A 24,926-nucleotide genomic window follows, 5' to 3' on the forward strand; every position below is an offset into this window, starting at 1 on the left:
CCATTTATAGTGGGAGTTGTTTTCTACTCTTCGTCATGCATTTGCTTCTGAAACTTATCTTGGTGAAAATCTGGTCATGACTTGAAAAAGGTCAGTAAGTTTGTTTTTCGTAGGTTTTATGCTTTGGTCCACTAATGAGACTTGGAGTCTGGGTTGCAGTGTGAAAGGGAAGAGATGGGATGCCTTCTTGCTCATCCAGAACTGCATCTGAAGCCATTCATCTCTCCAAGAGATGTGGTGCAGCCTGCTCAGACCTTGGCTGAGCACTGCAGCACACGTGTTGGCTTTTCAAGCAACTCAAACAGGCTTTGATGAGAAGGACAACAACCATGAATAAGTGGGTAGTACATTTTTCATCTAACTGATGGTCCCAAGGATCCAGCAAGGTTACAAAGCAGATTGAAATTGGAACAGTTTAGCTGATATATCGCTCATCAAGTCTTCATGTCTGCTAAAAGCCAAACAGGTGTGTGTGCGTATATATATATATATATATATATATATATGTTCTTATATAGTACAATTATATTTTTTTAAAATCAGAAAAATTATTTAAATTCAAAAAATAATAATTAAAGTAAAAATTCAAACAATATTAATTAAATAGGAATAAAGTGACCAATGTTTTATTTTCATAAATCCACAAATGAACCTGTAAGGAAAAAAAATAACAGCCATAACCTCATGGATGGCTGAACCAAAAACTACTGAAATATGATTGTGACCACAAACTCAAAGGTACCAAATACCACCCAGCGGTAGAGGGCAGTCATGTTCAGTATACGAGTTAGAGCAAGCGTATAAGGAAGAATATAAGTGTTGACTAAGCTATCAGTGTTGATGTGTAACAATAGATTGAATAACGTCCACTTTGGCTGGTCCGCTGCCTTCCACGGTCAGGTGTGACCTACATATTCCAAGATGGACACAGCACAGTATGCAGACTTGACAATGGTTGGAAATGTTCCTTCGTGAAGCATCGAGTGACATTACCATTGGCAGCCACGCGAGGGCGCTCTCTGCCTGGGCTATACATATATCCACTGGAACCTCGGTTAGTCATTCATCTTTTCCGAACACACACGCCCTCACCACTTCCACTTCCACCACTTCCTCTTCCACAAGACATCAACACCAAACTATTGGAATTTTTCACGCAGAAAACTACATTTATGGAAACACACAGAGTCCATGTGGTGGGGGGGGGGGATACATACAGTACATGTAAAGGAAGAAGTTATTTGTTGAATTGAGGTGTTAGCAAAGTGCTGATGACATCATAGATGGGTGATAACGAGGTTCCATGCTAACAGGAGGCTAAAAGCTGAAAATATGTTTTTCACTGTGGAGAGACTTCTCCCACTGTGGAGAGACTTCTAGTTGAGTAATTACATAGAAAGTTGAACATGATTGGCTGGAGTTTTCCTCATCTTGCCAAGAGCAGAAAATGGGAACAACACCTATGAGACCTTCAGGAGGTCCAGCGCCACCAGGCCACTTTCATGCGATCCCACACAGCATCTAAAGAGTCCAAGGCTGGGCGTACATCCAGGATGGAGAACTGGTATGTATCTTTGTCCACCTCTCCATCATAGTAGTCGATGACGTAGCGTACCTCCTTCCCACAGCGGTCGATGATCCAGTCATGACGGTCAAAGGGGAGCTCATAGCTGCAACACCAAGACCAAAGGGAAGTTCAAATGCTGCACTCCACACAAAGACACACCTGACACCATCCATCAATCCACTCACACCTATGACACGTAGAAAGGGCGTATGACACGTAGAAAGGGCGTATGACACGTAGAAAGGGCGTATGACACGTAGAAAGGGCGTATGACACGTAGAAAGGGCGTATGACACGTAGAAAGGGCGTATGACACGTAGAAAGGGCGTATGACACGTAGAAGGGCGTATGACACGTAGAAAGGGCGTATGACACGTAGAAAGGGCGTATGACACGTAGAAGGGCGTATGACACGTAGAAAGGGCGTATGACACGTAGAAAGGGCGTATGACACGTAGAAAGGGCGTATGACACGTAGAAAGGGCGTATGACACGTAGAAAGGGCGTATGACACGTAGAAAGGGCGTATGACACGTAGAAGGGCGTATGACACGTAGAAGGGCGTATGACACGTAGAAGGGCGTATGACACGTAGAAGGGCGTATGACACGTAGAAAGGGCGTATGACACGTAGAAAGGGCGTATGACACGTAGAAAGGGCGTATGACACGTAGAAGGGCGTATTACACGTAGAAGGGCGTATGAGACGTAGAAGGGCGTATGACACGTAGAAGGGCGTATGACACGTAGAAGGGCGTATGACACGTAGAAGGGCGTATGACACGTAGAAGGGCGTATACACAATACAAGGTAGAGAAGCTCTATTGACGTCAACAGCCCACAGCCAATGTTTCCCACATCCAGCATCGCTGGTGGGCGGGACGATAGAACATAGCAATCAACCGACCACGACCGCAACCCAGCTGCAGTGAGAATGAACCTACCCCATCCAGTGGCGGAAGCGAGCCCGTGGGGAGTATTCTTTGGCTTTACCTCCAAACCTCTTCAAGGCAGGACCGCAGGGACATTCACTGGAGGAAGATTTAGCAGTATGAACAGGTCTGACTTGGCCTTGGGAACGGCGAGATGGATGTTTGGAGAATTGTGTGCATCACCCAGCATGCAGGGCCTCCCACTTCAAGATCTCCTGCCAGGCCTGCTCATTGTTCTTGTTGTGGATCTTGATGATGTTGTTCATGTCCTCAGAAGCAAGGTCATCGTCACGCCAGCGCCACCTGGCAAGTGATGACACATGCTAATCATTAGCATCATCTCCAAAGCTACAGCCCCGAGTTCTTATGATGAGGGAATGAAAGTATGCGCTTGGCAGGCCGACCCTTTCCGCAGCATGGCATTCCAGAACATCTGCTCAGACGGGTACACCCACTTCTTGCCTGTGCCGTGGCGGGGAATGGAAGACTCTTCTCGAGAGACAGACAACGTGAAAGGCTGGTCCGGAGCAGGCGTTTGGTTTGGGGGGGGCATCTGGGCACAAGGACAATGTAAGAAGATGCCTCGCCTCCATGACCTTCTCAAGCATTGCATGTGCACCATGACATGGTTGTATTTCATCACATGAAGGGAGCTCTGGCTTGACACTTCCAAAATGGAGTAGAAAATATTGCAGGTACCATGTTTGTTGGGTCTACGTCATCAGTCAAGCCCGCTGCAGCCCTCTTGGGACAGGAAACAAACTCATAGGCCCGGTCCTGGTGAACCGGACCCGCTTCTGCTCCGTGCATGGGACACTCTGCAGGCGGAGACACTACAGGCAGACCACGTTCACTCATCACATCTATGCTACTTGGACACCAGTACGTCTTTTACCTCCGGCAGGCTGGGCTTGATGCATGGGACATTGTGATGGGGGAGACAGTGCTGGCAAAATGCAAAGACAAACCAATGCATAATGTTTTCATAGTATCCTGTATGACTAGTACACATGCAATCGTTATCGTACTCCTCATAAGGAAGCCAACAGGGTAGTGTATCATCACGCTCCCGGCAGACAACATGACTCGCATATCACACTAGCTCTAGTATTACTATGCAGTATCACCTTGAGCAGACACACCCTCCTTGTGCATGGGACGACCTTGAAGAGGGGCCCCCATCGCTGCCTCAGCTTGGACCGTCGGAGCAGCAGGCGCTGAAGTCCACGATCCCATCCTGCCTTGTCTGACATAGCACAACGCAGGCATCAGTACTCCACATAGATATGATTCTAATAGACAGCAGGATCCCATCCTGCCTTGTCTGACATAAGACAACTAAGGCATCAGTACTCCAAATAGATATGATTCTAATAGACAGCAGGATCCCATCCTGCCTTGTCTGACATAAGACAACTAAGGCATCAGTACTCCAAATAGATATGATTCTAATAGACAGCAGGATCCCATCCTGCCTTGTCTGAGGTAAGACAACTAAGGCATCAGTACTCCAAATAGATATGATTCTAATAGACAGCAGGATCCCATCCTGCCTTGTCTGACATAAGACAACTAAGGCATCAGTACTCCACATAGATATGATTCTAATAGACAGCAGGATCCCACCCTGCCTTGTCTGACATAAGACAACTAAGGCATCAGTACTCCAAATAGATATGATTCTAATAGACAGCAGGATCCCACCTGCTCCCAAATGCTATGCTCAATCATTTTGAATCCACTCATAAATTTCCTGCTCATCCAAATACTATTTCAATATTGTACTTTTTGTACAAGTCAAATATAACAGTGGACCTCAGCTATGCTATGTTACCCGTCTATGATGTCATCAGTGGTTGACTCTCGCTGCCAAAGACACAATATGGCGGCGAGATCAACCTCCGCCTTCCTGCTTTCCCTCCCGTCTTCCGTGAAGCTAAAGGTAAGCTAAAATGCTCGTTCATCATTTCTTTACAGTTCTTTTGTACATGTCAAACTATAAGTTATGGAGTTATGGATGAAGTTATGAAGTTGGACCGTCTGGAACCAAAGAATGATGCTTGCCAAAGTTCCACTCTACTTATATATAGAGTAGAGTTCTATTATTCTTAAATGTCCTAAATTGTCATTTATGCCAATCCTTTATTAATGCTGTGATTACTGATGTAGGTCTCAATTAAATATCAAGGTGATGATGTGTTCAATGTTAAGCTTCTGTTAAAGCGTCACGTAACATAGTATTACAACTTGTGTAATACTTAGCTAATGTACATGGATACTTGCACATTAACTTCCCTGCGATTGTCCTCATATTCTTTACCTATGTTCCATTCTTCTGAATAGTATGCATTGATAAGACCAGTGCAGGTAACATAATTTGTATTGCTCGTTCATGCTATTAATGATCTCGTTGTAATCTTGTATAATGACAATAAAGGCCATTCCATTCCATGCTAATGTTAGCCGAGACAACACGTTAAACAGGTACAGTGAACAACAAAAACAGCTTCGTGTGATAATAACACACAAAAGGCAGAATAAAGCAGTGGCACCAAAGGAAACGAAGAACTTACATCAATGTCAACGTGCAGGACAAAAGTATGGCAACCAAATCTGCTAACGGAAGTAAATCTGCAACGGCTTATACTGCGCATGCGTACATTGCCGCCATCTTGGAAACACTTTTACGGCAAGCCGTCGGTGACAAACATAAATCAGTGACCAGCGTTGAACACACCACGCTTCAAATACGGTACCAGTGCAACTTTAAGAGTAAGGAAAAATTACATTTCATACATATTTCTTGCATTTGTATTTTGATATAAACGTTTTTTTATAGCAAATGTACAATTAATGTCGGAGGTTCATTTCCCTTTGAATTATTAGTTTCACTGACTCATAAAACATTATAGTTCCTTTTCTCAGACGTCAAATGAAACTCACCGTACGTGGACAGGCGCTGCTGTGTTTGGCCAGTAGAGGGAGCTGAGTGTACAGTGTTTTCCCTCACTCTGGGGCCGGCATATGGGGGCCAGGGTGCGACGGAAGGAAGTACACTACCCATGCTACGAAAACGCGCACTTGTAGTAATTGTGCTCCAACGATCGCACACATCCACTATTCTTAGTCCGAAATATTATTATATATTATTATATATATTACTAATAATTAATCCTCGCCAAACCCACAGAAGGGAAGTCCTCCATTCAAGGCAAGTCCTGCTCCTGTTTCTCACAGGTACTATGGTGTGTACCCAGCAGAGAAATACTCCAAGTCCTCCATTTCTACTTCCTCCAAGCCTAACATGTTGTTGCGTTTCATGCGTCAGTGAAGATGTGGAAGGACGAGTCAGAGCCTAAAGCGTGGAAAACATCTTCCATGTGTTTCGCTGAACATCAAGACATTCTGTGAAGGAGTATTAACAAGCAGGAAGTGAGCAGATAGAGAAGTTGCTTCCTACTGCTTTTCAGGTGTTTAATTCTTGGTCATATTCTCTCATACCTGGTCCTACCCCACCCGACCCCTGCTGGGCTCCAACCAGGCTGGACCTTCGCCCTGAGTGGAGAGCGCTAACCAACTAAGCGGCGAGTGAGAAGCTCTTCCTAGTCGTCTAATCCAGCATCTTCCTGGACCGTTCCCAGTTAGTCTTGTTCTCACGTCTGCTGCTGATTTAGGACTTCCTAGATGTTCTTCAAAGCTGTCTGCTTGCATTTTTACTTCCTGATTGACCCTTGGAAATGCTTCATTTAGGCCAAAACTCCATCAAATATTCCTTGGCAGTACTCCTTGGCAGTACTCTGTGATTCATTTATTATCTTGGCCAGGCCTTCCAAGCAGGAAGTGGGAGGGGTTACTCATTAACATGTTGTCCTAAAGATGTCAGGTGTGCTGCGTCTGCATCAGCGTGCTAAACATCAATTCAATCTCACACAGACGCAGACATCCTGTCTGTACGAACAATCTGTGTACGAGTCCTTAATTTATTTATTTCCTAGCTAAATGCTGGAATGGATTGAGAAGGCGTGGCATGTGTTGATGGAATGAAGCTGAATGAGGTGCTCGAGCCCCCCCCCCCCACACACACAACCTTTGACCCTGACCACAAAGGCTTACTCATTGGACAAGGATGTTAAATGCTGCCTTTCACTAAAGCCCCTTGGCTTGGTGGACATGGCTATTAAGGGGGACAATGGGGGCACACTTGGACCCCCCCCCGGCTCACACATGCTACCAAATATCACTGGATGCTATTCACCAGCTCTTCCAGCGTCCACAAAGCAGCATGTACACACAGGAAGGATCAACACCATCAACCTGGAACGTACTCCCTTCACTTGACACACGCGTACCAGGATTATTCCAACCTGGATCAGTTTCCTGATCCTCTTTGTTTGGGCTCTTTGCAAATGGGACCAGAAGCCTGAATGATGGCTTTGTGCCTCTTGAAGATGTCATTTTATGTATCATTTATATTTGTCATTTATATCATTAGTTCTTTCTGTATTTCAGATCCCATTAAGAAGGGGGTAGTGGTTCTTTTAGAGTTGCGACACCATGGGAAGATTCCAGTCCGATCATGGACACTTCATACTCGACAAGCAGGATCCAAACCAGCAAACTGCTGTCAATCTGCTCCAGCTTTTTCTAAGCTGGTACATCCAAGTACATCATGGTTGCCGCTGCATTCAGGGACATTTGTAAATGACAGCAAACCCAGCCAAAGTAGGTGATATTCCCAAAAGCGGGAATAAGAGAATGTTAAATGTTCTACTTCCAACAGACATCAATGCTAAACAAAGCTTGGAAGGATGTGGAATAAAAGCTATGGAGGATGACACCTGATCCCCGAGGCAGTGCCCACGGAAACCGTTAGCATGGTGACATGTAGCATGAGGAGAAATACATTGCCCGCAGTGACGTGATTGATGCCCAATATTTCATCAACTATAATAAGGTTGATGTTTTGCATGGCTCAGGGTCACGTGACTAAGTTTGGGAACCGCTGCTGTATCGATATCACGGAGGCAGAAACGTCCTTTTATGTCCCCCCTGGAAAACGTTTGGAGTCTTCTTGTGCGTAAACAATCTTTGTGGGGTACTGTTGGAGTGGCCCGTCCGGCTTGTGTGCGCATGTGCACAGGAGGACGCGAGCAGGGAGACGTTGATGGGCCATGTCTGCAGTTGGGACGTCTTTTCTGTCTTCGGTCTTCATGTCTTCATGTCTTCTCGTCCACGATGCACTTTAGAACTTTCAGAAGATGTCCGTGTGTTTGCAGATCGTCGCTTTTCTCTTCGCCATAAACTTTGTCTCGCCGCCGCTGCGTGCTCAGGGTAAGTTCTATTTCGTGAGTTAGTTAGTGAGTTAGTTAGTTAGTTCTATTTCTAGTTATATCACGGCGAATATGTTGGTTTCACAGCATTGTTGTCATGACTGCTAAATCATTGGTGACTCGAAAAAGCTTTCTGTTCCTACTTTGCCACTTTGGTGCCATCCGGCGTCCCTTGTGGACTTTTCACCAGCGAACTTCACTGTCAAGGCCCCCGAAGTCTTCATGCTGCCAGCCAGCCGTCTAAAGACGCCAACTTCATCGTCCTTGTTACTAGACAAGTTCCAAATGTGTTGCGCTGAAAGTGGGAATAACGGAGGGAATAACGGAAGCCTTTCATAAAGTGTCGCGCATTGGAAGGCAGCAGGGAAGGCCATTAGCGGAGGGAAGTGGATTCTTACCTCGCCTTTTTATTCTTCTGCTGCGAAGGGAATGTCCTTGACGAACAACTTCTCCTCTTTTGGTCGGGAAGTATTTCTTTGTTTTTCATAGGATGTCATCTACTGTGGCTGGAGATGGCTTGGCGCACAACACAAGAATCCGTCCGTCCATCCTCCTCGCATCCATCCATCCTTCTAGCATCCTCCCATCCATCCATCCTCCCATCCATCCACATATGGGTAGTTTCTCTCCAAATCAACCTGCGGTGTGGGAGGATCAATCAATGAAACAACCTCATCCAATGTTCTTCTTCTATTGGTTGATGGGCCACAGCCTGTCCAGGTAAAGTTGAAGTGATGGAGCCTACCACAGTGGCAGCATAGGTGGAGATCTGCTAGCATGTGAAGCGTGGTGGTTGCTGTGATATTCCATATGGGAATGGGAATAAGGACAGAAGAATGTCTTAGTGCTAGCATAGCTGGGCCTACATGACACAGGAAATATGCTGATAGGGCACAGACGTCCATGGATGTTGATGTGCTAAGCCAGTGTGGAACAGAAAGACGTGTTTTCCTTCTTGGTCTTCAAATGTGGTCTGCATGAGCCTGCTGGAGTCCACATGGGTTCAGGATGCGGCTTTTCCCGAAACGTGGACGTGGTAGATCTGCATTTGGGTTGCACAATGTGGCAAGACTCCACACAAGGCGTCACGGCCCGGGTGTCCAAAGTGGAACCACAGCTTGTTCTTGTTTTTTGGAACCCTCAAGAACGTTTGAGTTGTTTTGATGGCGGCTAAGAAAGGAAGAAGCAGCGGCAGTTGAACGTGAAGCAAAGGTTCGCTTCCTGGTGAAACTTGTTCTCTGTCACGTCTTCCATGTGGCCTGGCCTGGTGAGGGGAGGCATCTGGAAACAATTTGACTCCTCAAAGGCTGAGGGAAGGAGTGGGGGAGGAGGGAAGGAGTGGGGGAGGATAGGCCTCCTTTCCGCTATGATCAAGCGTGAGCTCCAGCCCAGCAAACGATAGTCCTGCCAGCGTTGAAGTGGAGCTTTGTGCTCGGTGTTTTCTCTTGACCAGCGTCGGCGTACTCACAGCAACACGTAGCCGAGGACCGGCCCCACCATGAAGCGTATGCTTCCAGCGACGGCTAGCATGCATCCAAATCAGGGCGGGGGGAGCCGTGAAAAGGCACGTAGTGGAACATGTGTTTCCCTATCCTATTTTGAACATGGAATGCATCTTCATGTGACCAACAAGAATGTTTTGAATAAGATGGTTGGCATCCTGAAGCAAACACGTGAAATACCGCTTGCTAGTAGTGCCATCTTCCATTTGATTCCAGGAGGGACGTTTACTTCTTCACCTCTCCATGACCCGGGTAGGCTAGCTGATTAGCCAGTAGCAGTCAGGGTTTGGAAAAAGGACAGCTTGCATTGTGGTCCAACATGGATGCATGACAACATGTCTGCAACTTTATCCTTGGAAAAAAAAAAAAAGGTGTCCGAGAGCCTCGCGAGCCGGAGCTTCCCTTTCCCCGATCCAATGCATGCTACGCTAGAGGAGGAAGCGGTCATCGTTACCCTCAATGTGCCCTTCCTTTCAATGGCTGTTGGGGGGCTGCACTGTGGTGGTATTTTCCATCCGTCTGCAGCGGTGGACAGTTACAGTGATTGATGAAGATGGAGATCCAGACCCAGCTGTCGATGAAAACGCAACCACGGAGAAAGTTATCTGTGGTGGGCGTTTCTGTTTTTGAAGAGATAATTGGCAGCAAAGTAACCTGCGACAGTACGTGTCCCTCATTTATGGTTCTAGGGTTCCTTAGGGGAATTCTTATTTATCAGTGGAACATTTTGGTAGTTGGATGTAATAGCTTTGACCATGATTAGAGCCCTGTAGACACGAAATAACACCCCTATAGTCACCTTTGCATCACATTGCTCAACTGTAAAGCACAGGTTAAGGGATCACTGCAGGGACACAGAGACTCCTGCTAGCATAGCATAGCAAGCTACTGAGCTAGCTTGAAACGAGCAAACCAGCCTCCATTCTAAACACAAAGGCTTTCATCCAAAGCGTGAAGAAGGACATAATAAGTTTACCACCTCCACACAGAATGGGAGGAGAACTATGTGGTGTTGGACATGCAGTGTGAAGGTCATGTAAGGTCATGTAAGGTCATGTAAGGTCATGTAACATTACCGACGCCCAGTGGCCAGAAAACGACATACAAGTCTTAATAGTCAGCCATCATTTCTTCAGTGGGACGTTCTTGAAAAGGCAGGAGAGTGTGGGGAAGCCATGTTGAAGCAACACTTAGCGAGGGACATTATTGGTCTACCAGTCTTGGATTACGTGGTCTTCCATGGGGCCTTTCTTCCTTTTCCTCACCGTGGCGTTGTTTATGGTCATCTCTTGTGCTCCGAGTCACAGGAAGTGACCACAGACGTCCTTCCGTCAACATTTCCCCCTGAGAGTCTGCAGCGTATCTGAAGAATGCAGGAAGTCCTGGCATACTGTTGGTGTGTATGTCTGGGTGCAACCAACCTGTTTAGGTGGGAGGGGAATATTCTGTGCTTAGAAGTACTACTAAGTACTTACTTACTTGCCCACACCAACGTGAAAGGAACACTGTCGCTTGTTCTTCTGCACAACAATGAGCCCGGTGCTCATTAGCAGCCGGCCGCCGGCCTCCTAATTCTACGTGACGGAACCATCACGCATTCCCTGCCCTCAAATATTTGTGTCACTTCTATTCTCTCAACAAGCCGTCATTTCAGAAGCAACCTCACTTAGGAGATCCAATGAAGCCTTTGTAGTAGACACGCTGGAGAAACTATCATCGAGTATCAAGTATCATTCAGTATCATTCATCCACCACGTAGCACAAAAGTATTTCTGCTCATTAGACGTGTCCAGGCTACGGTGGCCCTAAACTGCTCAAATGTTCTGGCTCATTAGTGCCGCCTTTGGATTGGCCTCTTGGCCTGCTGCTTTGCACCGACTGCCCATTCTTTCATGGCTCACTGGCCACTCGTCCGTGCCTCCGTCCCTCCGTCCGTGCCTCCATCCGTGCCTCTAGCTGTCCCTCCATCCGTGCCTCTAGCTGTCCCTCCATCCGTATATATTTACTTCATTTCAGTCACACGAAGCACAATGTTTTGTATGTAGACGCTAAGTGCTCCGTCTGCTTGCAGATCCCTCCTGCTGCCACCATGCTGCCCAGTTCTCCCCCTGCAAAGAAGCTTGTGACCAGGTATACACACACACCTCTCCCCCAGCAAAGAAAATCAGCTATATACACACACACTTCTCCCCCAGCAAAGAAAATCAGCTATACACACACACTTTTCCCCCAGCAAAGAAAATCAGGTATACACACATACTTCTCCCCCAGCAAAGAAAACCAGGTATATACACACACACACACACACACACACTTTTCCCCCAGCAAAGAAAATCAGCTATACACACACACTTCTCCCCCAGCAAAGAAAATCAGGTATACACACATACTTCTCCCCCAGCAAAGAAAACCAGGTATACACACACACACACACTTCTCCCCCAGCAAAGAAGCCTGTGCCCAGGGAGGGAGATAAGGATTCATGGGGGTTTCATGGCTTCACCAGGAATGCCAAATGAGCCGCCATGGGGCCAACAACGTTGCAAATGGCAGCAATTTGATGAAGGTGGGAAACCCCATAGAATTGAAGCAGTAACACAGGAAGATGCCAGAGAAGCAGGGGGAAAGGTCGCTGTGGAAAAGCCTGGAAAGAAATGCTTCACACGAACTTCCATGCGTACGTGCTTCCGGTCCGTCGCTTGGCGCCCAAACGGAGGAGACGGAGGCAATGGCAGCGAGAAAAGAGGAAGTCAATATGAATGTGTGTCTTTTCTGCAGCTGGCCACCATAAAGAGCGAGTCTCGTTTGAAGCATCTTCTGCAGAGGTTGCCCAGTTACTGTCCCGAGTCCATGGTGAGTCCAATCCCAGAGTATATGGGAATTCCCAACGCACTAAAAGGGCATCAGGGATGGAGATGGCATCTAGTCGGCATCAAGTAGGAAAATAAGCTGCAAACTTGATATAGTCTTGAAAATGCTCCACCAGCATTACAAATCAATAAATCAATAAATCAATACAGCAGTCAGGTAATTGCTGGAAGTGGAAGATGATTGATATCTTTTCATTTCCCACAGAATGACTTGTGGGTTTGCATCAACTCGACTCTGCCAGGTAAGAAAAGCCTGTCGTGTTGAATATTGACGATTCTGACTTTGGAAGCACAGTCTGTGAAAGGTTTAGTCTAGAGTCTTTAGTCATCCATGCGAGGTACACGACACCGTAGTCAGGCTGACAAAGTCACAAACCGTTTATGGAACATTTGGTCTCTGGAACAGAGACAGAGGCACCGTGGCAAAAGTACAGTCTTGGAAATAGACTGGAAATGGATTTTTGAAAATAGTCTTGAATGAAGAGTAGGCAAACATAGACGTATGGCTGACGGGAGGTGGGAATAGATGACCCAGGATCAGCTAGACAGACCATTGCCAGGCAAAACGCTGGAACAGATGACATGATGACATGATGACATGATGACATGACGACATGACGACATGATGACATGGTGACATGATGACATGATGACATGACGACATGACGACATGATGACATGGCTCATGTCCGCCGGGTGCTGAGTTGCTGTGTTTGCGTGCTCAGGAGTGTCCAGGAAGGTGGACAGCTGGGTGGGGCTGGGCTGCTGTGAGCTAGCCATCTCCTCGGAGTGCCGCAGGGAATGTAGACAGGTAGGAAGTTAAGCACATTAAGCATAACTCATTTATTCTCGACTTTTCATTCCATGTTCCTCCCCACAGGCATCATCCAGAAATGACCTCACTAAAGTATGCAAAAAAGTCACAGAGGTAAAGTCACATCATACTTGAAGTACAGTGGTACCTCCACCTCCCTTTTCATTCTTCAAAACATAGAAAGTCATTTTCCTGAAGAAATCCATTGGATCTCCATATCAACACAACACACATTGATGGAGAATGACTGGATCCAGAAAAGGGTGAAATACATGGTGGTGTAAAAACATGCCCCCCGTGCCCCCCCTTTCTTTTGTTGATCATCTAACATATGGAAATATTGGTCAATGACAACTCGCTTGCATTATAGCCATAAAAGACAACACGGTGTAAACACACAGCAGTGCTAGCATGCTCTGCTAAACTAAGCTGATGCTGCTGCCTTCTTTCCTCGCAGGTTACTGTTTGGGGCGGGATTCCGCCACGACATTCCATGTCATTCCGTCCACGATTCCTTTAACGTGGAAATCATAGAACCACCACTTCCTGTGATGGCGTGGCGGTCTAGGTTTATGGGGTGCAATGATGTAATGGTGTGACTTTTATTCCTGTTGCAGAATCCTCTGTACAGCTGCGTCACCAAAAATGAAAGTGAGTTGAAATGCATGGATGGGTGATGGACGGGTGATGTGTACATGATGAATTCAGATCATTTGTGATTGGTCAGGTTATGTGGAAGAGCTACTTATGTTTACCCAACCCCTGAAACCCGGACCCCAGACCTCCGAGTCTAAATATTTGTGTTTGGTCCTCTAGTGGGCTCCACCTGCTGCAGCTACGCAGGGCGTCACACCACCTGCAGGGAGTACTGTCAGGCCATCTTCAGGACCGACTCCACCCCCACTGTCTCCCAGATCAACGCCGTCACAGAGTACTGTCAGAGCCACAGTCCTCAGCTGCTCGGCTGTGTCAGCAATTTCACCAAGTCCTACCCGATACGCAGCCCCATAGACAGTAAGTTCCTACCACCGTCTTCTTGTGTTACATCCTATTTCCACCCCGTCGTCACATGCATAGCCACTAAGTTCCTACCACGGTCTTCTTGTGTTGCATCCTATTTCCACCCCGTCGTCACACGCATAGCCAGTAAGTTCCTACCACCGTCTTCTTGTGTTACATCCTATTTCCACCCCATCGTCACACGCATAGCCAGTAAGTTCCTACCACGGTCTTCTTGTGTTGCATCCTATTTCCACCCCATCGTCACACGCATAGCCACTAAGTTCCTACCACCGTCTTCTTGTGTTGCATCCTATTTCCACCCCATCGTCACACGCATAGCCAGTAAGTTCCTACCACCGTCTTCTTGTGTTACATCCTATTTCCACCCCGTCGTCACACGCATAGCCAGTAAGTTCCTACCACCGTCTTCTTGTGTTGCATCCTATTTCCACCCCATCGTCACACGCATAGCCACTAAGTTCCTACCACCGTCTTCTTGTGTTGCATCCTATTTCCACCCCATCGTCACACGCATAGCCAGTAAGTTCCTACCACGGTCTTCTTGTGTTACATCCTATTTCCACCCCATCGTCACACGCATAGCCACTAAGTTCCTACCACCGTCTTCTTGTGTTGCATCCTATTTCCACCCCATCGTCACACGCATAGCCAGTAAGTTCCTACCACCGTCTTCTTGTGTTGCATCCTATTTCCACCCCATCGTCACACGCATAGCGACTAAGTTCCTACCACGGTCTTCTTGTGTTACATCCTATTTCCACCCCATCGTCACATGCATAGCCACTAAGTTCCTACCACCGTCTTCTTGTGTTACATCCTATTTCCACCCCATCGTCACACGCATAGCCAGTAAGTTCCTACCACCGTCTTCTTGTGTTACATCCTATTTCCACCCCGTCGTCACACGCATAGCCAGTAAGTTCCTACCACGGTCTTCTTGTGTTACATCCTATTTCCACCCCATCGTCACACGCATAGCCACTAAGTTCCTACCACGGTCTTCTTGTGTTACATCCTATTTCCACCCCATCGTCACACGCATAGCCACTAAGTTCCTACCACCGTCTTCTTGTGTTGCATCCTATTTCCACCCCATCGTCACACGCATAGCCACTAAGTTCCTACCACCGTCTTCTTGTGTTACATCCTATTTCCACCCCGTCGTCACACACATAGCCAGTAAGTTCCTACCACCGTCTTCTTGTGTTGCATCCTATTTCCACCCCATCGTCACACGCATAGCCACTAAGTTCCTACCACCGTCTTCTTGTGTTGCATCCTATTTCCACCCCATCGTCACACGCATAGCCAGTAAGTTCCTACCACCGTCTTCTTGTGTTGCATCCTATTTCCACCCCATCGTCACACGCATAGCCAGTAAGTTCCTACCACGGTCTTCTTGTGTTGCATCCTATTTCCACCCCATCGTCACACGCATAGCCAGTAAGTTCCTACCACCGTCTTCTTGTGTTACATCCTATTTCCACCCCGTCGTCACACGCATAGCCAGTAAGTTCCTACCACCGTCTTCTTGTGTTGCATCCTATTTCCACCCCATCGTCACACGCATAGCCAGTAAGTTCCTACCACCGTCTTCTTGTGTTGCATCCTATTTCCACCCCATCGTCACACGCATAGCCAGTAAGTTCCTACCACGGTCTTCTTGTGTTACATCCTATTTCCACCCCATCGTCACATGCATAGCCACTAAGTTCCTACCACGGTCTTCTTGTGTTACATCCTATTTCCACCCCATCGTCACACGCATAGCCACTAAGTTCCTACCACCGTCTTCTTGTGTTGCATCCTATTTCCACCCCATCGTCACACGCATAGCCAGTAAGTTCCTACCACCGTCTTCTTGTGTTGCATCCTATTTCCACCCCATCGTCACACGCATAGCGACTAAGTTCCTACCACCGTCTTCTTGTGTTACATCCTATTTCCACCCCGTCGTCACACGCATAGCCAGTAAGTTCCTACCACCGTCTTCTTGTGTTACATCCTATTTCCACCCCGTCGTCACACGCATAGCCAGTAAGTTCCTACCACGGTCTTCTTGTGTTACATCCTATTTCCACCCCATCGTCACACGCATAGCCACTAAGTTCCTACCACGGTCTTCTTGTGTTACATCCTATTTCCACCCCATCGTCACACGCATAGCCAGTAAGTTCCTACCACCGTCTTCTTGTGTTACATCCTATTTCCACCCCATGCTGCAATGGAGCACTTTTCATTATTAACTAATCAAGCAATCATTCAATCAACAAGCTAATCAAAATGTCCGAGCCACTTGTCACAGTCATCCTTGTCTGTCACGCAAACATGGGCATCATCATCATCATCGTCATTTGCAGCGGGGTATTGAACCCTTCTGCTTTCTAGAGGTGTACAGCAGAAAAAAAGTTGAGTTTTTTCTTTATTCTTGGTGGAAAGCGACCAGGGTATATTTTCAGCTGTGATGAAGTGACCACTGCAGTGGTTATTGGAGTTATGTTCATTTTTGTATATATTGAAAAAGTGTATAATTTCCTCTCCAAAAGGGGAGCGCTACATAAATGATTTGGGAAGCACTGAATTAGCCCAACATGAATGGTTTTTTTCGTGTGTGTGTGTGAGGACTCGGAGTACCCGGAGAAAACACACACACACACCAACAGGAGAACATCCAAATTCCGCACGGATGTCCCAGATGCAGATGTCCTGACGGTGCAGCATGCTAGCCACTCGGCGCCGTGCGCTTCTTTTCATCATACATCTTGACATGCTTGGTTATGTGTGTATATGTGTGCACGTGCTCACTCCTCCCATGCTGCGTTTATGGTTTATGGGCAGCGTGGCTGATGTAAGGTATGTTCTTCTTCCACAAACCCGCAGGTCTCTACTGCTGTGACCGAGCAGACGCCACCCACTGCCAGGTGGCTTGCCGGCGAATCCTTCGTACGTTAAGCACGGAGCACGAGATCATGGAGGCTTTGATTGATGAGTGTGGCTCCCAGCCTCTCCCCCAAGACCCCATGTGGCAGTGCTTTCTGGGCAGCGCCCACCCCCCATCCCCCACTGAGAAAGAAGTCCCCCATCCCGCCAAAATGGACTGTGCCAAACTACACTGCTGCTCAAAGGCCAACACATCACTTTGCAGGTACGACGGCATGCATATGGACATACGTTTATGTAGTACATGTACTGTATCTCATAAACCACGGTGCCACGTGTCCAAGCGATGGCGGACGCAGACTTCTACTTAACATGCACTACTTAACATGCATGTATGCACTCCCTACAACATCTAGCACGCTGCTGAGGAAACATGCCTGTATGCACTCCCTACAACATCTAGCACGCTGCTGAGGAAACATGCCTGTATGCACTCCCTACAACATCTAGCACGCTGCTGAGGAAACATGCTTGTATGCACTCCCTACAACATCTAGCACGCTGATGAGGAGACATGCTTGTATGCACTCCCTACAACATCTAGCATGCTGCTGAGGAAACATGCCTGTATGCACTCCCTACAACATCTAGCATGCTGATGAGGAGACATGCTTGTATGCACTCCCTATAACTTCTAGCACGCTGATGAGGAGACATGCCTGTATGCACTCCCTACAACATCTAGCATGCTGCTGAGGAAACATGCTTGTATGCACTCCCTACAACCTGTAGCATGCTGATGAGGCACTCCCTCGAACATCTGACATGCGGTGGTGCAGCATGGTGGTGCTAGGTGCTAGATGTCAATCAGTGCCCCTGTCGGCCATTGTTACGCAGCAGGCTAGCAACATATGGTGCGCCAAATGGCTCAGTGAGGTGCGAGCACTGGGAGGCCCGTGGAGGACCTCCTGTAGTGAGGACACAAGGGAATGCGAAACACGTTTGGTGTTGTTTTGATGTCTTCTGCCAGCCCGAATGTTGTTCCCACACACTGAGAGCCAGTACGTAAAAAGAAAGTAACAATGACAGTAAATATGTGTCACAGCGGGGATTCAAACCAAAGTTTGCATCATTAGCGTTAGCCATGCAGGCGTTAAGATAGCTGCAACCGCCGCATGACTGTCACCATACCATAATATCAATTCTAGTCACCAATGTTCCTGCTGGACCCATTTGCAGTCACCACCCTGTGATCTGAAGCAGCCCACATTCGGTACTTATCTACTAAGCCCAAACTGAATGTGAAAGTCTTTATCTTCTATCCAGACGGCATAACTGTGTTGTTCAGGCCTGTCTTCTCAGGCAAGATCAATGCACACTTGATCATTTTCCACAGGATGTGAATTTTTCTGCGCTGAAGCTGTGAGCTTTGCTCTTTCAGGGACATGTGTCAGGAGATTAGCACCAACTGGGGCAGCCAGACGTGGCAAGACTTTGATCAGCTGTGCGAGTACAACCCAAGGGAGGCCGAGCTGGTCACCTGCCTGGCTGACGTCAGAGAACCCTGCCAGCTGGGCTGCAAGGACCTCAGCTACTGCACCAACTTCAATAACAGGTTTGACTCCAGTCTTCATGCAGCGTCCTGTTTGATGCTCACCATGCATGGGTGCTCGTGCCTCCAGCATCCTCACTCGTACCTCCCTCGTGGTCAGATGTCTTCATTCATGCTGGACCTTTGTACACGTCAAGTCACACTGCACTCTCGCGATACTATTTCAAATCAGGGGGGCTGTTCCCTGGGGGGGCATGTCAGAAAGGAATTGAGAGGCACTGCTTTTCTTGATTCAATGAAAGTGACAAAAGCGCTATAGGTGGTATTTACTTACCCAAGTACACCGTAGCACCCACAGGCTGAATCAGCTAACATCCATCCATTCTACAGCGCTTATCCTCACTCGGGTGGCGGGTCTGCTGGAGCCTATCCCAGCTGGACCGGTGGCCAGCCAATCCCAGGGCACATATAGACAAACGGCCATTCCCAGCCACATTCATACCTATGGACAGTTTGAGTGGCCAATGAAGCTAACATGTTCTTGGGATGGGGGAAGAAGCGGAGCACCTGGTTGTGGCCATGCTGGTTGGTGTCCACGCTAATGTTCACATAGCAAACATTGAATCCATCAGTGGCACCGGACTATAAGCAGCAGGACCAGCCAAACCATGAGACAAGCGTGACTTCCGTTTGAGAAAATCCCCAAGCTTCCCCACCAACCAACGTACGGTGCCTGTCATCTCCACCTACAGGCCCACGGAGTTGTTTCGCAGCTGCAACATGCAGTCCGACCAGGGGGCGATGAATGACATCAAGCTGTGGTCCAACGGAACAATCAAGATGCCTTTTATGAACATTCCTGTGCTGGACATCAGGAAGTGTCTGCCGGACACGTGGAAGGCCGTCGCTTGCTCTCTGCAGATCAAACCCTGCCACAGCAAGTCCAGGGGGAGCCTCATATGCAAGTAAGGATGATGACGATGATGTGACCGTATAGACAGTAGACATGTACGATTGGTCATGTACATACTGTGACCGTATAGACAGTACACGTGTACGATTGGTCATGTACATTGACCGTTTAGACAGTAGACGTGTACAATTGGTCATGTACATTGACCGTATAGACAGTACACGTGTACGATTGGTCATGTACATTGACCGTTTAGACAGTAGACGTGTACAATTGGTCATGTACCTTGACCATATAGACAGTAGACGTGTACAGTAGACTGGTCATGTACCTTGACCGTATCGACAGTAGACGTGTACAATTGGTCATGGAACCAAACAAGAAATGATGCGAAAATGATGCGTTGTTGTGCACGGTCAAGGTGTTTGTGTTCGTATTTGTTGTTGGCTTCAGGTCGGATTGCGTGGAAATCCTGAGCCAGTGTGGGGACAGAAAACGTTTCCATGAGGGACAAACACCTGAGAGGATATGTGAGCTGCTGTCACCCGTCGATGACCCCGAACGCTGCATCCCCCTTCACAGATACCTTGGTGAGTGGTACAACAAAAGCATTGACCCAGTCCACTTCTAGCACTTTTAGCATTTGTCTCCTGACGTCCGTGGCTGGAATTACGAGTGACATCACCTTTTTGTCAGCCCCCAGTTCCCTGGGCAACAGCATTGTTGAAGAAGTCAGCCATCCATGCAACCCCAACCCCTGCCCCAGTAGCCACGTGTGCCAGGTCAACAGGAAGGGCTGCCTGGATGAGCTCAACTGTCAAGCCTTTGTCTGCGTGCCAGGTAGACCCACAAGTTCTGCACAAGCTGTCTATTTGTGACCTCTGATGATCTTCCAGGCTGCAAATTGGGCGAGGCCTCCGACTTCTTGGTGCAGCAGGATGCTCGGATACAGGTGCCAACGCGCACCGGCCCGGCCGGGTGCTATGAGGTCTGCACTTGTGGTGCCAGTGGGCGTCTGGAGAACTGTGTGGAGATGCCTTGCGTGGACATCAGCAAGCCCTGCATTGTAGGTGGACAGAAGAAGAGTAAGTTGTGCTAAGGAGGTCTGCCTGACCAATCATGGAATAAGCAATCAGGAAAAGTACAATAGGATAAGAACACGGCATGTCTGTGCCTCCGTTGTTGTTTCTGTGTCATTGTTGTCCCACAAACGTACGATGACTTATTATTATTATTATTATTATTTCTGTATATTAAGGCTGTGTACGTACCTACAGTATGTAGCAGTCCTGGGGAATGAATGTGCGTGGTGTGTCCAGATCACGGGACGTCTTTCAGACTGGACTGTGACAGCTGCTTCTGCTTTGGGGGTGAAAGCGTCTGCACTCACAGAGAATGTGTCGGCATTGGAAGCTCCGAGGAAGAGCGCCAGCATTTTAGTGGTGCGTTTGCATTTTTAAGTCCAGTCTTTACAGTGCAGATACACGAGTAAATATTATCACTTCCTCTAGCATTTCAAATCGGGGGGGCACTGAAACATTTCTGTCCCTTGGGGGGGCATGACAGAAAATAATTGAGAAGCACCGCTTTAAAGCAATTCTTGTTGCCCCCCCCCAGGTCTTCCATGTAACTGTCCAGACCACTTCATCCCAGTGTGCGCCTCCAACGGCCGCACGTATCCAAGTGCTTGTGTGGCTCGCTGTGTGGGCTTCAAGGACCACCAGTTTGCTTTTGGCCAGTGTCGTCTCACCAACCCCTGTGCCAGCAAGCCCTGCCAGAGAAACCAGAGGTGGGTGGAGCAAAGCTAAAGCGATGATTTGGACGCCTGCTGTGAGATGTTGCTATGTAAAGCAGCGTTTCTTGTCGTTTCCCACTTGTGTGTGATTTAAAAAAAGTGAGTAAAACACCTGGATTACCTTTAAAAGTACATTCTTTCATCAAATAGATGATGCTGTGTTTATTCCATCACTCACATTAGTGAGGTTGCTGAGTAGCACCCTCTTGTGGTGAGTATATGTCACTTGCACCTGATCACATCATGACTCCTGCTTCAAAATGCATAATACACCCCCCCGAAAAAAAATTGGCAACAATGCAGAGTTAGGACGCCATCTACTGGCCAAAGTTGCAACAACAGTCCCATCATAAAGTGGTGAGGAGTGAGGATGAGCAGGTTGCATGGAAAAAGAAATGAAAATCCCTCTGTTGTGGTGGCTCCACCACAAGGAAATGAATATGAAGTATGTGTTTTGCCATATGGGTTAGGGTTAGCGTTAGGGCTAGGGCTAGCGTTAGGGCTAGCGTTAGGGCTAGGTCTAGGGCTAGGACTAGTACACCCATGCCGAGACGATGGAATGACGGCCATGCAATCTCCTGTCTTCCTAGGTGCATTCCTAAGTATCGAGTGTGCCTCAGTGACTCGTCAGACTGCCTGCAGTACGAATGCCTGGGACGACAGCTGGCCTGTGATAAGAACCACGTGGATCCGGTCTGTGACACCGATGGTCTCATTCATGCCAGTTTGTGCCAGCTCCAGCAGGCTGGAAAAAGCCTGGCTTACATGGGACACTGTCAGGTCAGCCAACACTGCTCCGCTCTGCCATTCCGCTCTCGCGTAGGTCTACGATTGTTGGTGGTCTTGTCCTCTAGGTCTACGATTGTTGGTGGTCTTGTCCTCTAGTTTAGTCTCGTGTAGGTCTACGATTGTTGGTGGTCTTGTCCTCTAGTTTAGTCTTGTTCAGGTCTACGATTGTTGGTGGTCTTGTCCTCTAGTTTAGTCTCGTGTAGGTCTACGATTGTTGGTGGTCTTGGCCTCTAGTTTAGTCTTGTTCAGGTCTCCAGTGTTGCGGTGAGGAAGGTGTGAGTGGAGGAGGGCGTTTGAGTGACAGGTGTCATGGACGGTGCGTGAGGGTGACAGTTTGCTGCGTGGTGGTCGTGTCCCCAATCTAGCAGAAATCAAGCCATGATTTTCCCGTCCTCTTCGTTCCAGGCTCCGTTTGAGTTTGGGCTGAAGCCGGCATAGAAGGGTGGATAGGTGCTCTCAGGGGTACAAGTGGGGCACCATCCGCTGGAGGTGGTTGGTCACTGCATGACCAGGCCCATCGATGCAAGTGGACTGTGATGGTTGAACGATGCAGATCTCCGCATATTTGGCGTATTTTCCAGCACCTGTCACCTTTTAGCAGAGGGGCGTTTCAGATGAGCAAAGCGAGGAAGCGTCTGGCAGAGCAGAGGTTCTTCCGCCTTGTCAGAAAGTCCGTGTTTTAGATTTGAGCTTGCTGCCCTTAGGATGCCTGCAGGACGCGTCAGCAGGTTTGCGGCCACAATGGTGAGACCTACAACACGCCGTGTGACGCCTACTCTGACGGTGTGGGCGTGGACTACGAGGGCCACTGCCAGGCCGCGGGGGCCATGTCCGACATGGCCAGCGACTCTGCCTGCGCTCTCATTTCCTGCCCCCGACTGTCACCTCCTGGCTGCCGGCCCGTCACGCCTCCAGGTGAGTCGTAGCACACCTGGATGGATCCCAACCTGATCTGCATGCCGTGCCCTTGCATATTCCTGACGGGTGTTTGCATTGTGCGCTGCTGCTGGATTGCCGCCAGGTTGGAAGTACACCATCAAAAAGGTAGAAAAGGTCACGGTCATCTCAGTTCAACCAGGCTGCTCACCAGCTGATCAAACATCCAAATGTGTCCTTCATGACATTTCCGGAGCTCCTGAAGGCTTTAGGTCTTTGAACGTGGTGAGCATCCTTAAAGCGCACAAACCAGAGCTGTTGCGGTGCGTCGTCTGTGCCAAGGTTGGATGCAGTCAGACGTTTGACATTGCTACAGAATCCTGGCGAATACATATGCTCATACTTCATGCTTTTCACTTGCATATTTCATGTGGTATATTTGATGATGTAGTAATATAGTTTGATGTGCTCATACGGCCAGCCATGCGTGTGTTTTCCAGGAGCCTGCTGTCCAGTCTGTGCCAGCCTTCTGCAGGTCTTGTGGAACAAAGACCAGGTCAACACCTTCTCCAAGGTTAGCCTGCATTCATTCATTCAGGGTCTGGGAATGTTAGCGGGATCTGGCTTGCTAACGTTTACTGCTAAAGCGCACAAGCTGCTTTTACAGTTGACAGACACCCACGGCCCGCCTGGGGCACGCCCACTGCGCTGTGATAGAATAGAATAGAATAAAACAGTACAGTACAGTACAGTACAACACTGTCACTAGATTTCCAGGTCATACGTAGGGTGGAAAAAGCATCATAGGTCCCCTTTAACACTGGTGAAACCTGTGAAACCTATTATGAAACCTGTCTGGTGCAGATGTTGTAGAAGATGCGGGAGGAGGCGCTGGTGGCCATGTTATCCCCGTTGTGGAGGCGCGAGGCGCCAAACACTGCCTTTGTGACCTAAGCTTTTGTTGCATGTAGTAGTGCTTGAGCAGGAAGTGGGTGGGATGCATCTTCATGAATCTTCTGTTACGTCACCTCTTCCGCTTCCTGTACAAGTTGCTGATGACCCGGTCGCTTGTTGACAGCTAAATAAGGAGCAGCCAGTGACGGTCCACGACGTCCTTCGCATCCTGCGTCTGCACGTGTCGGTGCCGCAGTGTGACGTCTTTGGCTACCTCAGCATGGACCGCCAGCTGGTGGTCCTCATCGCACCCGTGGATCATCAGCCCACACCCCTGCAGGTGACACAAACACTTGGCTTTTGTTGGTGGGGTTGCCATATTGCGTGTGTGTGAGTGTGTGTGTGAGATAGTCAATATATTGGTAGAAGGATGCTGCCAGGTAGGAGGCGTACAGGAAGACCAAAGAGGAGCTCTATGGATGAGGTGAAGGCGGACATGAGTGAGATGGATGTAGAAGACAGGCTTGGATGGAGGAGGTTGGTTTGCTGTGGCGACCCCTGGAGGGAAAAGCCCAAAGAGGAAGAAGACATATATAGAAGACGGTGTTACGTACTTGTATGGAATGTGTACTTCTATAGAAGAAGGTGTTATGTACTTGTATGGAATGTGTACTTCTATAGAAGAAGGTGTTATGTACTTGTATGGAATGTGTACTTCTATAGAAGAAGGTGTTATGTACTTGTATGGAATGTGTACTTCTATAGAAGACGGTGTTATGTACTTGTATGGAATGTGTACTTCTATAGAAGAAGGTGTTATGTACTTGTATGGAATGTGTACTTCTATAGAAGAAGGTGTTATGTGTACGTGTATGGAACGTGTACTTCTATAGAAGAAGGTGTTATGTGTACGTGTATGGAACGTGTACTTCTATAGAAGAAGGTGTTATGTATAATGTCTCCTCTTGTGTTTTGTCTTGTCCAGATGGAAGCGTGCAGTAAGGAGGCAGAGAAGATTGATTCTCTGATCAATTTTGCCAGTCCAACGCTCGTCTCCCACATTCCCGCCTCTGCTCTTCTCGCCTCCGAGACCAAGATGTCTTCCGTCGGCTCCTCAGGGAGTGCTCAGATGTCCCCTCTGAAAGGCGTCCAGTGCTTCATCCTGATTCTGCTTGCGGTGCAGCTGTAA

General features: G+C 48.0%; 2 protein-coding genes across 3 annotated transcripts; one reads left to right on the plus strand and one right to left on the minus strand.

The window, feature by feature from the left end:
* Positions 1–605: 605 nt before the first annotated feature.
* Positions 606–5,168, minus strand: hccsb (holocytochrome c synthase b). Of its 2 annotated transcripts, XM_058060083.2 has the most exons (8): positions 5,073–5,168; positions 3,627–3,745; positions 3,395–3,445; positions 3,199–3,332; positions 2,904–3,052; positions 2,683–2,802; positions 2,512–2,598; positions 606–1,670 (listed from the first exon to the last, which is right to left on the minus strand). In XM_058060083.2, the coding sequence occupies exons 2-8, from the start codon at positions 3,733–3,735 to the stop codon at positions 1,472–1,474; spliced, it is 849 nt and encodes a 282-aa protein (XP_057916066.2). In that variant the 5' UTR covers positions 3,736–3,745; positions 5,073–5,168; the 3' UTR covers positions 606–1,471. The 2 variants fall into 2 exon arrangements, with proteins under 2 accessions (XP_057916066.2, XP_057916069.2); XM_058060086.2 differs by lacking the exon at positions 3,395–3,445.
* Positions 5,169–7,574: 2,406 nt separating this feature from the next.
* reck (reversion-inducing-cysteine-rich protein with kazal motifs) lies at positions 7,575–24,926 on the plus strand. Its single transcript, XM_078792540.1, has 21 exons — positions 7,575–7,830; positions 11,403–11,461; positions 12,110–12,184; positions 12,407–12,443; positions 12,927–13,012; positions 13,082–13,129; positions 13,633–13,666; positions 13,832–14,029; positions 16,919–17,183; positions 18,360–18,533; positions 19,223–19,435; positions 19,837–19,973; positions 20,080–20,223; positions 20,280–20,468; positions 20,703–20,825; positions 21,001–21,172; positions 21,769–21,958; positions 22,672–22,882; positions 23,344–23,417; positions 23,922–24,077; positions 24,723–24,926. Exons 1-21 carry the CDS (start codon positions 7,758–7,760, stop codon positions 24,924–24,926), a joined length of 2,862 nt encoding a protein of 953 aa, XP_078648666.1. The 5' UTR covers positions 7,575–7,757.

This window comes from Doryrhamphus excisus, linkage group LG7 (genome assembly GCF_037039965.1).
Source record: "Doryrhamphus excisus strain RoL-2023G ecotype Guam linkage group LG7, RoL_Dexc_Guam_v1.1, whole genome shotgun sequence".
Classification (NCBI taxonomy): Eukaryota; Metazoa; Chordata; class Actinopteri; order Syngnathiformes; family Syngnathidae; genus Doryrhamphus; species Doryrhamphus excisus.